Below are 11754 nucleotides of genomic sequence, written 5' to 3'. Positions count from 1 at the left end.
TGCCAACAGATCAAATATGACTTTGAAGTCAGCTTAGCGATTCGAAATTAGAAGCAAAAAACAAAATGAAAACAAACCTGAGCCACACACACACCCAATGCGGGGCGGGGCGATCGCGGGACGGAAATTGAACGAAACGAATTAGAATAAATTACAGTCAATCTGAATAATATTAATCAAATTTAGTACAATGTGTGAATCATGGATAAATGATGAAATAGTAATAAATCAATCTATTTCATATACCATTTCAGTTGTGTTTCAGATAGCTAAGGAATTTTTATTATCGCGCTTCATGCAAATATTGTGAGTCTTTGATCATTAGGGCAAACAGAAAATTCTTTGTACATCTACAGATCAGCACTGCAGAACCTAAAAAAATTAATACACAAAAAACTAAAAATATTTTATGGCCTAACTGATGGATAAAGATAACTCTAAGTTATATTCCGATACAATTTATAAGAAAATACGTTAATAGAAATTGATGCAAATTTTATGTTGAATTCCTAAATAATTACATACATCAAGGCTAGAATTAGTATAGAACTTAATTTAAATTGGCATTAAGGCAAACTAATTCGATTAGCAAATTAGTTTATTCAGTGATCTACTGATAAGTGGCCCATTCTAGAGTTTATTGAATGGAAGACAAGCTCTAACATATATTATTCCAATTTGGATTGAATTTATAGTCAAATGTTTAAATAATTTCGGTAGATAAAAGTTCAATATGAGAGGATAAATGACGTAGCTCTTAATGAAAGAAAAGAAAAGACTTGCTGAAAAAATTGATTCAAATGTTACCATGGTAAAATCTTTCACAAGACATCAAAAATAGATGGAATAATTGAAGAGAGAAGGAACTTTCTAGAACGCCATGAATGCAGTTAAAAAACCATTAAAAATGATGTCCAACGATTTAATTTATTAAGCAATACCTTAAAAAATGATAGCAAGCCATTTCTATGATAATGAAACACATAAAACATATCTTAGCCTAGATCAAAGTCCATAACTCTAGCAGCTAGAGTCTAGCTCCATGCCATCCCACATGGCCTCATAAATTAACAGCCCAAATAGAGACATTTCCTTGAACTTTGCTGCTCCATGCTCCATCATAATTCGTTGCCAATTCGCGGATAATCTAGATAAATTTCAATCATGAATATCTGCACTCAAAAGTTCAGCTCCGGCAGTGGAGTTTCCTCCAATCAAGCAAACGCAGAGCGTTGGCGCAGCAGCTACCAAAATCAATGAAAGATGAACAAACATTTTTAAGTATTTTCAAGTGAGCTCCTCCGGACAGTCTTTGACTTGTACAAATGAATGTCAAACGTAGCAGCAGCAGCAGCAGCAGCAGCATAAAAAATTAGCAATAAATTTAAATAAATAACTGCCTGGCGATATTAGATCATGCTTTGCCGCAGAACCAAATCTCAGGAGAGCACAGCCAAAAATTGACTCGACTCGAAACGAAAACGAAAATTTGAATGGGAAACCACTCAAGAGTACGTAGCAGAGTGAGAAAGAGAGGCAGAGAGACAGAGAGAGGGAGATGAAGAAGCCAAAACATCCACTGTGGAGACCTGATCCGGCCAACGCAAAAAGCACCCACACATTTTGGGGAGAGAGACACTCGCCCGTCCGTTCTCTCCCTCGCTCTCGCGCGGGCGCGCTTTGCTCTCTCGAACTGGTTTCTCTTTCGCTGCTCTGCAGCGGCTTTCAATGACGTTGTGTTGGCGTGGGGTTTGCGCTGTTGTGGAGCGCCAGTGGGTTTCTCGGTTTATTGGTCGCCCTCCCTCCCCGCCTCCTCGCTAACTGTGCGAGTATCTGTGTATATCCGAGCGATACGTGCGCTCCTCTGTGCTGCCTTTTAATGCGGCATTTCATTCATTGATCGTTCCAATAGCGCACCGCACGCTCAGCGCTCCAGACAAGTGCCCGACGCTGCCGCCGCCGCCGGCTCAGAACGCAGCCCCCCAAAACGCACAGCAAGCCGTGAGCCAGCAGCAACCTTCCAGCAGCAAGCCGTGTCCAGCGTTTGTGTGGGCCGCCCCATCAGAATTGATCTCGGGCTGGCTAACGGAGTCACAGCCCAAGTGTGGTATCCCCACACATAGCATGCTGCATGCTGCATAGTGGACGACATTGACGATCAACTTTGGATCTCAGATCTCAGATCTCTTGCCTGTCGCTCAGTGCACAGCGGACAAGCGCAGCAAGCGGACACGCAGCAGCAGCAGCAGCAGCAGCAGCATTTTCTCCAAGCGACAGCGATGAGCCGTTGGCCGTGTATTTTTGTCGGGTTATTGGATACAGATACAGATACAGATACAACTACAGCTGCTGCGCTAAAGATACACAGCGCGTCGCGTACTCATAGATATTTTTAGCAGCCGGCCTCACGCACACACACACACAGCAGCCCGCGGCAGCACCGCTGCCGACACACGCGGCTCGCACGTTTTGGAAAAACGATGCCCGAGGCTTTTCCTGCAACAAAAATTAGACTCCAAAAAATCCTAAAACTACACAAAAAAAGTTCTTATCAATAATTAAATCTAACGCGCAAACAAATTTGTCTCAAAGTTAATAGAAAAAAATAAATAAAACAAAAAGCAAACGAGTTTCAGCAAAAAAAAGAGCTTCGAGGAAATGATCAAAAAGTTAATTCCCGAATAAAGCAATATTTTTGCTTGTGTTCAAAAATGCCAAATTTATGCATGAGCTAACAACTTTTAATGCAAATGCAAAAAATAGCAAAACAAAATACACAAAAAAAAAAGAGCCACAAATAAGTTCGCTTTGGTGACTAATTAGCTGAACGCGCCGTCGGAATCTCAGTTCGGAATACTTTAATGAATCAAAAATTCAAATAAAATCAACGACAAATCTTAATCAGTGAGGGCCAGCAGCACCACCCAAAAAGCATCATCTAAATTCAAATTAAGCAACAAACACCACAACACACACGGCGGCCAGACATTGTTGGGATTTATGAAATCAAAAAGGTAAATATACTCGCACCATCCTCCATCAGATCAAACATGTGTGTACCTCCTATATGCTGTGAGGAATATGCTCAAGAATTCCTCCAACCTCTTGTTGTTGCGCCCCAGTAAAAATAGACAAAAAGCATTCCTTGGTCCCAGCATCGCACACAGCGAGTGAGGGGGGAACTGGCGTTGGGTTCTTGGGGCAGGGAAGAACTTTCTGGAGACCGAAACATTTGTTTGTCCAAGGTGTTGAAATGGAAGACATCTGGTTGGGTGGAGCGTAAAGGAGGAGTTGGGTGGTGGGGCAGAACGCCGACGACAGCAAGTTGTCAACTGATTTGAAAGGTTGCAGCTTTGTCGGATCGCCTTCAGGTTGCGGCAATCTCAATTAATGTGTAAACAAAGTTGTCAATGTTCAATCAACAAAGCTTCAAAGGGACAGCCAAGAATTTGGGGGGAACACCAAATGGCAACCGGTAGAAGATTCTGGAAGATATAAATAAGCTGTTGAGCAAATATTAACTCAAAGATTGGCTAATTAATGAACTATTTATATTTGTTCCTATTTCTGTTAAAATTCCAAACAAAAGACATTTATTTTGTAGAGAAATTCCTTACAGAAATCTAAATCTAAAAGTCTTTAATATTACTTATATTTATTTATCCCTCCCACACCTATAAGGCACCCTAATTTCCAATTAATTAAAACCCTCAAAAAATGTTTCAGAACATAAATCCCGAATTTTCTATCTAATATTTTCTATCGCATAATTCGGTGCTCCCCTGACCCAAATCTGAGTCCAATGTGGGGAACTTGCTGTGTGTTTTCCCTCCAACCCAAATGCTTTTTTTAAAACTAAAAACAATAATAAAAGCAACAACAAAAATGAGCCAAAAAGCAAATGCCAGAAATGAAACCTGTCAAAGATCCGAACGCAAATCAAAAGCCGCCGGGTAATACAAAACCCACACAGACAGACAGTCAGATATGTGCACGAGAGAGAGGAAGGGCCAGTCCGAGGCACGAACATCACACATACGCAGTGTGTGTGCCAATTTTGATAAACAAACTCGGCGTAAATGGAAAATCAAACAAATTCATTTGAGCCAAACACCCAGCAAGCAGCAAGCCAATGGCAAGAAATCCACAGCATAAAAAAGAGCAACAAAAAGGCGTAAAGAACAAATACAACAAATAAAGTAGAAAAAAGCAAACAAAAAATAAAAATAAAATGGAAAAAAGCATAAAAAATAGACACAAACAAAATAGAAATAAAACGAAAATCAAAGAAAATAAAAGATGCAAAAAGTAAGAACTTGCCGCAGGCTGGCTAAAAATAATAGCTGCCAACGGTAGCCAGCCAGCACACACGAGACAAAGACGTGCACCAATGAGGAGCGGGGGGGGAAATAGGCGGCAACGTGCAACTGGCAACAGCACGAGACAACGGGCAAAAACAACAGAAAACAACAACAAGCAGCTGCAACAACAGCACCGGCACAGCCATGGCCAAAAAGCAAATGAAAGATTTTGACGCTTTCCACAAAAAGCAAATTAAGAATCACAAATCGAAAGGCAAAAAAAGAGAAAAGATAGTGGAAAAAAATGGGAAAATAGGAAGCGAAAAATAGAGAAAGAAAATTCAAGTTGCATACAATAAAAACTAATTTTAGAGCTGTGCCACAAAACAACAAAAACAAAAGAAAAGAAAATAAAGAAAAATACCCATGCCTCATGCCATGGACACACTGCGAGAGACAGAGGGACAGGCACAGAGACAATCTGAGTCAGGCAGAGATTCTCTATGGACAACAGATCATGCTCGAGGGTAGGGCGATGAGTATATGAAAGGGTGCGGGATGGGAAACTACTGAGCGAAGGAATTAATTTACTGATTAATTAATTATAATAAGCAGAGGTGCGAAAAGGCAAAGCTACCAAAAGTATTGCAGCTTTATCTACTCAATCAAAAAGCCTAAAATAAAATAAACAAAAATTCTGCAGCTCCAGGCAGCCAATAATTTTTTGCTGCTTAAATTATAAATCTGAACCCCAACAATAAATCACAATGAAAGCCAATTAAATCTTTCCTGATGGACATAGTCTTTGATGGTTAAAATTTCATTGACTTGTGCATGAAATTTCCTATCCCTCAGTCCCTTAACATTCGTCTTCTCGTAACTATTATCCGGCATCTGGGGAACTCCTTGACCTACCCTCTGGCTATCATTCGCTCGTGTGGTTCAGTTTTTACTGGCTCAAGCAGCAGACGCTTCATTTTCCATTTAACCGCACCCGACTGCCCCGTAACACGCCACGCCACGCCGCTGCTCCACTCCACTCCACTCCCTGCCAGCCCAAGCCCCTTCCCTTGCACTCTTCGCTCATCGGCAGCACTCCCTTAATGGCGCCCCTGCCACCCGCTGGGGCGCTCAGACAAGCGTGCAGAAAAAGTTCTAAATTTAATGGCTACACCTAAAAATGCAGCGACTGCAACGGAACCAAAAAGTGAAGGGCAGCCAGGGTGGGGCAGCAGCGCGGGAAGTGGCAAATAGAAAGGGGAGAGGGAGAAAGAGATCCATTTGCTGGTAGTTTCAAGTGCACTCTGGCTGGGCCTCCACCAAAAAAAAAAAGAAAAACAAAAACAAAAATGAAAAGTGAGACAGGAAAAGCGGCGAGGCTGCTGATACGCTTTCGGATTGATTATGCTAATGGGAGTTGATGGATGTAAGGCTTATAAATTTATATATAGCGAAACTAGAGCTTATTTAGTGCAGAATTTAAGAGAATTCTCAAATATTATTTAGCTAATTCTTGGACTCTTTTTGGAGGTCCCTTCTTAGGCAACTTTTTTAGCTATTAATTCGAATATTTTCATAGATTTTTCACTTTTTACGAGTGTTTATGGAGTGTTATCTGTTCACTTAGGGGAAATTTGTGCAGTAAATGAAAGAACTTCGAAAAATGTAAACAAAATGACAGGGAAATTGTTGGATTATTATTATTATTTTTGCTGAAAAAGGGGCAGCATCGTTTCATCTCCCAAATTCTGATCTGATCTTCATGACCTTAATCATAATACCCGCTGTCAGGGTATTAACACACAACAGCAACATGTGAAACGGTGGACCGCTCCACCCACGCTTGCCCGCCTACGTTGCAGCTCGTCTTGTGCACCTCCGCCCCCGGAACACGCCCGCTGCAGCCAGCGCCCGTAGACGACCCCTTCACGCCTCGCCGCACGCATGGCTCGCCTTTTGTCTACCTCGTTGTTGGTATGTGGCAATGTAAACGTTACAAGGGGGAAGGGAGAGGGGTGGGGCATGTGGCATGTTGCACAGAGAGAGAGAGAGAGGGAGAGAGAGAGGAACTCTTCTATGTTTGTTGTCTGTGCATTTCAATTGGTGCATTGTGCCGGGCCGTGTAATTGAAAACTTAAGCAGAGGCCAGAGCCTACCCCTGCCCAATCCCCCACCCCCCTTTACCGTTATCGAAAAATGCTCAACAAATTTTCCAATCAACAGAAAACACAAAACGAGAGCGAGAGAGAAAAGGCAAAGCCTACTGCCCCCCGAGGCTACTGCATTCATTTGCTGCACACTCCGGCTCACTCCTTGCTTCCTTCCTTCCTTCCTTCCGTTCTTCCGGTACATCCCCATCCTATGCGGAATCTGAAATTCCGGCTACCAACTGGCTACCGGCTACTGGCTACTGGAATCACAGGAGCGCCGCTTGCTGCTTGTTGCTGTTTGCTGAACAAACGTTTATTAGCCGCGAATACTTTTAATCGCATGCAATTTGTTGCCCTGCTGTCCGACTTTGAGCACACGGAACTCGGTAATTTTCACGTCGTTTTCCCACTGCTGGCATGGAAATGCGAGGGGGTGAAGGCCCGCTGAAGAAGTTGCACATTTTTCTGTGCTGTGCACTTAATTGCAGCTTGTTTGTTGCATGTCGCAAAAACTTTTGGGCCGCCACTCTTCCGGCTGCAGGTTGGGGCTCTGATTATGCCCAGGAAGCTCTTGTCCAAAAGAATCATCACTCATGCTGCTTGGCAGTGGCTTTAGGTCTGGCTTAGAGTTGGCAAAGTTTTAGTTGATTTTTGTACAGTGCGCGTAATAAAAGTAAATGTTGTTGTGAATAGAGTGGAGGTTGTATTTTTGAAAGAAATTCGTGCAGTGATTGCCACTTGAGTGTCTTCCAATCTTGTCAAAATTAACTACAATAATTTGTCTTTATAAGTAATTAAAATTAAAGCATTTTCATTGAATCGATGCATTACAATTACAATTTGATTCAATATTCAAGAAGAATACTTACACTTTCCTAGCCCTACCCCTGTCCAATCCCAGGGTTATTATTGTTTGTTAGCGCCTAAAAGTAATCGTAAATACCAAAAAATCAGTCCAAAAATGTTGCATTTGTTGCCAGAACTCGAAGTATATATTTGTGTGGCAATTGTTTCTCCAATTGTCTCTAATTGTTCATCCTCAATCATCGATAACATTGCTCAGAGGCTATCGATGTTGCCTTCATCGTTGGCTTGACATCGCTATTTCAAAGAGAGAACGAGAACGAAAGTTAATTTGGCCGAAGTTTGCCCATTTTGTGTGTTTACAATAAATCTAAACAAGTTCCTGTCTTTGCTACCATGGAAAACCATCAAGTAAATAAGTATATGCTTAGCATTTTATTTAATTGTTACGCAGCCTTGGCAGAGCATCCAACACGTGCGCATGGTTCTCGTTTTAAGCGCTGCTTTTGCTCAGTTTCTTGCCGCATTTCCATTTTCTTTCGCATCGCGTGGCAAAAATTAATTACAACTGAAAAATCAGTGGCGAGACGCCCGTCGGCCACAAGAAACTCCCCGACACGTAAACAAAGTGAAAAGCTTTTCTCCACGTGTTGAAACGCGGCAACGTTTTGTGGGGCAGGAACAAAGTGTAGATTGGAAAACCATTGGCATGGCTGCACACAAATGCACATTTTTGGGCGGTGAATGGGTGGAATAATTTGCCTCAAAGTAAACATTTTCAATGCGTGGATTAATTTCCGCCAAAATCCACATTTTTCTTGGTGCATCCGTGGCTCAATTTTTGTATCCGTGCATCGGTGCATTTTTCTCTTCTTTGGTGTCACACACTAACGGTGAATGAAGAAAAGTGCAGCGAGAGGCCACAACTCGTTTAGGCCAAGCCAAGAGCAAGATCTTTGAATGGTCAGAGCTATGCAGCAAGTGTCAAACGGGTGCCTGGGGCCGTGCCGTGCAACAAGAATCGCAACGTCTGGTGCCAATTTTGGACAATCTGCACTAAATTGACCATTTAAGTGGAGGTCTGACAGGCGGACCGAGAGACAGACGCTGCATTGCTGCTGCTGCTGCTGCTGCTGCCGCTGCTCTCCTTAGATCAAGACTTGGACTTGCAATCAATCTGCGCTGTGTAGATCTGCTCTCTACACCTCTGTGCAGTTGAGTTTTAGATATTTATGAGGCCAAGGCAGCACAATTGCAAGGGCGTTTCGAGTCTTTTCTGTTTGGGTGGTGGCAAAACGCTGTTCACATTTCGCAGCTATGATGACGCTGTGTTGGCTTCGTGTTACCTTTTCATGTAACTTAATTCTTGCATTAAAATGCATTCATTAAATGCTATCGCTACCGCTCCCCCCTGTGCGCCCCACCACAGCAACCACAAAGCAGTGCAAACACATTCCCGGCTGCAGAAGGAAAAGTAAGCGAGTGAAAAGCGCTGGAAAATACATATTTTTAGGGCTTAGTTTTGACCTACCGCAAAGCAACAAAGGGGGAAACCATAAACTCAACTTTTTACATTTTCACAAGCAACTTTCACAGCAACAAAAACAAAAACAAAAACAGAAAACATTCGTCAACATTGTAATGGAGAAGCCCCACATAGATGATTGTTTTGTTGCGGGTCTCGGGAGGGGGCTTAATAATCATTTTTGGGCTGGGAAAATGTAAGCGCCGGGATAAGCCAACGCTGCTCAATTCGTCTTTGAAGCGGGAACACAAATGCCAAAACATATTTACGCATAAATGTTGATCTATATGCTATTTTTTATGGGTAACTCCTAAGGCAATAACTCACTTAAAATATGTCTTAAAATTCCATCTTACTTTTGTGATTAAAAATGAGCTTAAACTCCAGTGGCATGGGCATAATCCCTTCCTTGTAGCTTCGAAATCATCATTGAAATCCGTCTTTAAAGCGGAAACACAATCACACAATATATTCTCTTTAATATGGATTACAATTCCTAATTTCGTAGGTATTTTCTATGGCAAGCATTCACTTTAAATAGCTGCAAAAACTCTGTCAAAAAGTGTCATTAAAATCAGCTTCAATACGAGCGCTCTTCAGGCACATTCCACACAGTATGATGCTACCCAAACTCTTCCACAAAATTCTGTTAATTCTTGACTTCAATTCTAGATGTGTCCACATATTGGGCAATACTTTTCCAGGGCTCAATCTTGCGTGGGCCCAAAGATCATTGCGCAATGATCCATTGTTGCTTAATTCGTTTTCAATTTTGAGTTTGATTTTTGTGTAACATTTGCGAGATTCGATGTAGTTTCCAGCCATAAATTGTACGAGTATTTTTGTTCTTTTTCTTTTTGTTTTGGCTTGATGCGTTTTTCGGCTTCAGTGGTTTTTATGCTTTATGGCGGAAGCGCACACACAGGCAGAGAAAGAACTACTCAAGAATCGACTTCAGTTCATTGAAGGCAATTTTTGAGTGCCGTTTACGGAAGTTACCGCCACGAAATTTCGTTACGCGCCATTGGGCAGCAGCCATCTAAGAGTTGAGACCGGGAGAACGACATATGCCCATGGGTCTAGCTTTATTTTTGGGGGGGAGCAGACAATCTAGAACAAAATTGTTAATTGCCTTGGCAGATGGAGGGTTTGGGTTGGGTTGGGCTTGGGGCTGAAGACAACCACCAGCTAACGTTTGTCTCTCTTGCAGATGAAGTCAAACACGTACGAGCTGCACAACTACGCCGACCTGAACATGGACAGTGGCAGTCCCACGAAGAAGGATTCCCGCAAGCGTAAGGCGACGAGTGCCCGCGGCGAAAAGTATTCCCTGCGCCAGAAGCGACAGAAGCGCAGCGCATCCGTTGATGAGGAGCTGCCCGACCTCGACCTGGAGCTGGATAGCCTTGGGCCGGCGACGACAAGCAAAAGGCCAAAGAAGAGCAATTCCGCGAGCAAGGCCAAGACGAAAGCACCGCCCCTGAGCAAGTATCGCCGCAAGACGGCGAATGCCAGGGAGCGGACACGCATGCGGGAGATCAACACGGCATTTGAGACGCTGCGGCACAGCGTGCCCCAAGCCATAACCGGCGAGGATGCGGCAAATGCCAGCGAGAAGCTGACCAAGATCACAACCCTGCGTCTGGCCATGAAGTACATACAAATGCTGAGCGATTCCATGGAGGATCCCAGCTACGAGCGGGAGTTCATTGGCGAGTGTCTGGAGGAGAGCGCCCATCGGGAGGCGCTCGTCAGCGTGGACACCGAGCCGGAGCTGGAGGTGGAGCTGCAAGTGCCAGCAGCGGCAGCGGCACCGAAGAAAACCGCAAAGTCCAAGGCTGCCAGCAAGAAGTCCGCGACAGCGGCCAGCAAACGGCAAACGCAGAAGCTGGCCAAGCAGGGGCCCCCCACACAGACGGCGGCAACGACGACAACGTCACCGATGAGTTCGGGCGAGTCTTGCTATGCCGCCTCATCCATAGGTTCGCCTGGCTCTTGTGCTGGCACCGCCTGTTCGCCCAGCTCTGCCTACGCCTCGCTCTCGTCCTCCGCCTCGAATATTAGCAGCAGCCAGCGCAGTCCCAGCAGCAGCCAGCGCAGCAGCAGCAGCAGCAGCAGCAGTCCCGTGCTCGAGCCCGATGGCAGCCTAATGGGTCTGCAGGGACTCAGCGAACTGGACACGCTGCTGCTCGAGTCTGATGCGGAGTCCCTGCAGTGTCTGAGTCCCGGCTACGAGGGTCTGTTGAGCAGCGGCGAATCCATACTGCCGTGTCGCGGCGACATGCCCATGCCCGGCTGCCTGGACAAGCCGGATGTGGAGCTGAGCCTGCGCATGCTCGATGCGCAACACTCCACGGACTCCTTTGACTTTGCCAGCGATCAGCAGCCGTCGGCGTGCATCAGTGCGTTGGATGCGCTGGATGGCTGCTATCCCTGGGGACCCGGGGACCTGCTGCACGGCGACTTCTCCGATATATTTCTCACGTGAGGCGTGCCGTGCTGTGCCGCCTACCACTAGTAGCCACTGTTACACACTCGTTTTAAGCCCTTAAAAATTAGTTGTTAAAGTGCGAGATTTCACTGTTAGCCATTTAGCCATGCGAACAAGCGGCGCACGGAATTCATTGTGTCATAAGAAAAGAAAGCAGCCTTAAGTTCAAGGCAAGGTCAAGCTAGAAAAAGAGATGCACATTTATTTTTTAATCTTTACACCACATACCCCACACCGATCGAGCCCAACTATTGAATTTAGTGCACTAAGGAAAGCATTTCTTTGTGAAGCATTTCTCGTTATCGTGTACATATGTAAATAAAAAGCACACAGTGACGAAAGCTCAACCGAATGTTCAACGTTTTATATTTGAGATGCGCTTTTGAGGAGCACGAACTAAGCGATAGACTGCAAGCTGCGGGTAATTATAGAAAGAGCAAACTGGAGCTTATGATGCACTTCTCTGCCATAAGGCTTAAGTTT

General features: G+C 44.3%; 1 protein-coding gene across 1 annotated transcript; it reads left to right on the top strand.

The window, feature by feature from the left end:
• The first annotated feature begins 2632 nt into the window (after positions 1-2632).
• On the top strand, positions 2633-11414 carry LOC117897870 (helix-loop-helix protein delilah). The gene is made up of 2 exons (XM_034806944.1): positions 2633-3014; positions 9991-11414. The coding sequence occupies exon 2, from the start codon at positions 9991-9993 to the stop codon at positions 11266-11268; it is 1278 nt and encodes a 425-aa protein (XP_034662835.1). The 5' UTR covers positions 2633-3014; the 3' UTR covers positions 11269-11414.
• The last annotated feature ends 340 nt before the right edge of the window (positions 11415-11754 follow it).

This window comes from Drosophila subobscura, chromosome O, assembly GCF_008121235.1.
Source record: "Drosophila subobscura isolate 14011-0131.10 chromosome O, UCBerk_Dsub_1.0, whole genome shotgun sequence".
In the NCBI taxonomy this organism is placed as follows: Eukaryota; Metazoa; Arthropoda; class Insecta; order Diptera; family Drosophilidae; genus Drosophila; species Drosophila subobscura.
Note: the sequence above shows the minus strand (reverse complement) of the source record. Positions and strands in the feature narration are given on the sequence as shown.

Coding starts and splice junctions, on each gene's coding strand:
- LOC117897870 (XM_034806944.1), top strand. CDS start 9,991: ATGAAGTCAAACACGTACGAGCTGCACAACTACGCCGACCTGAACATG.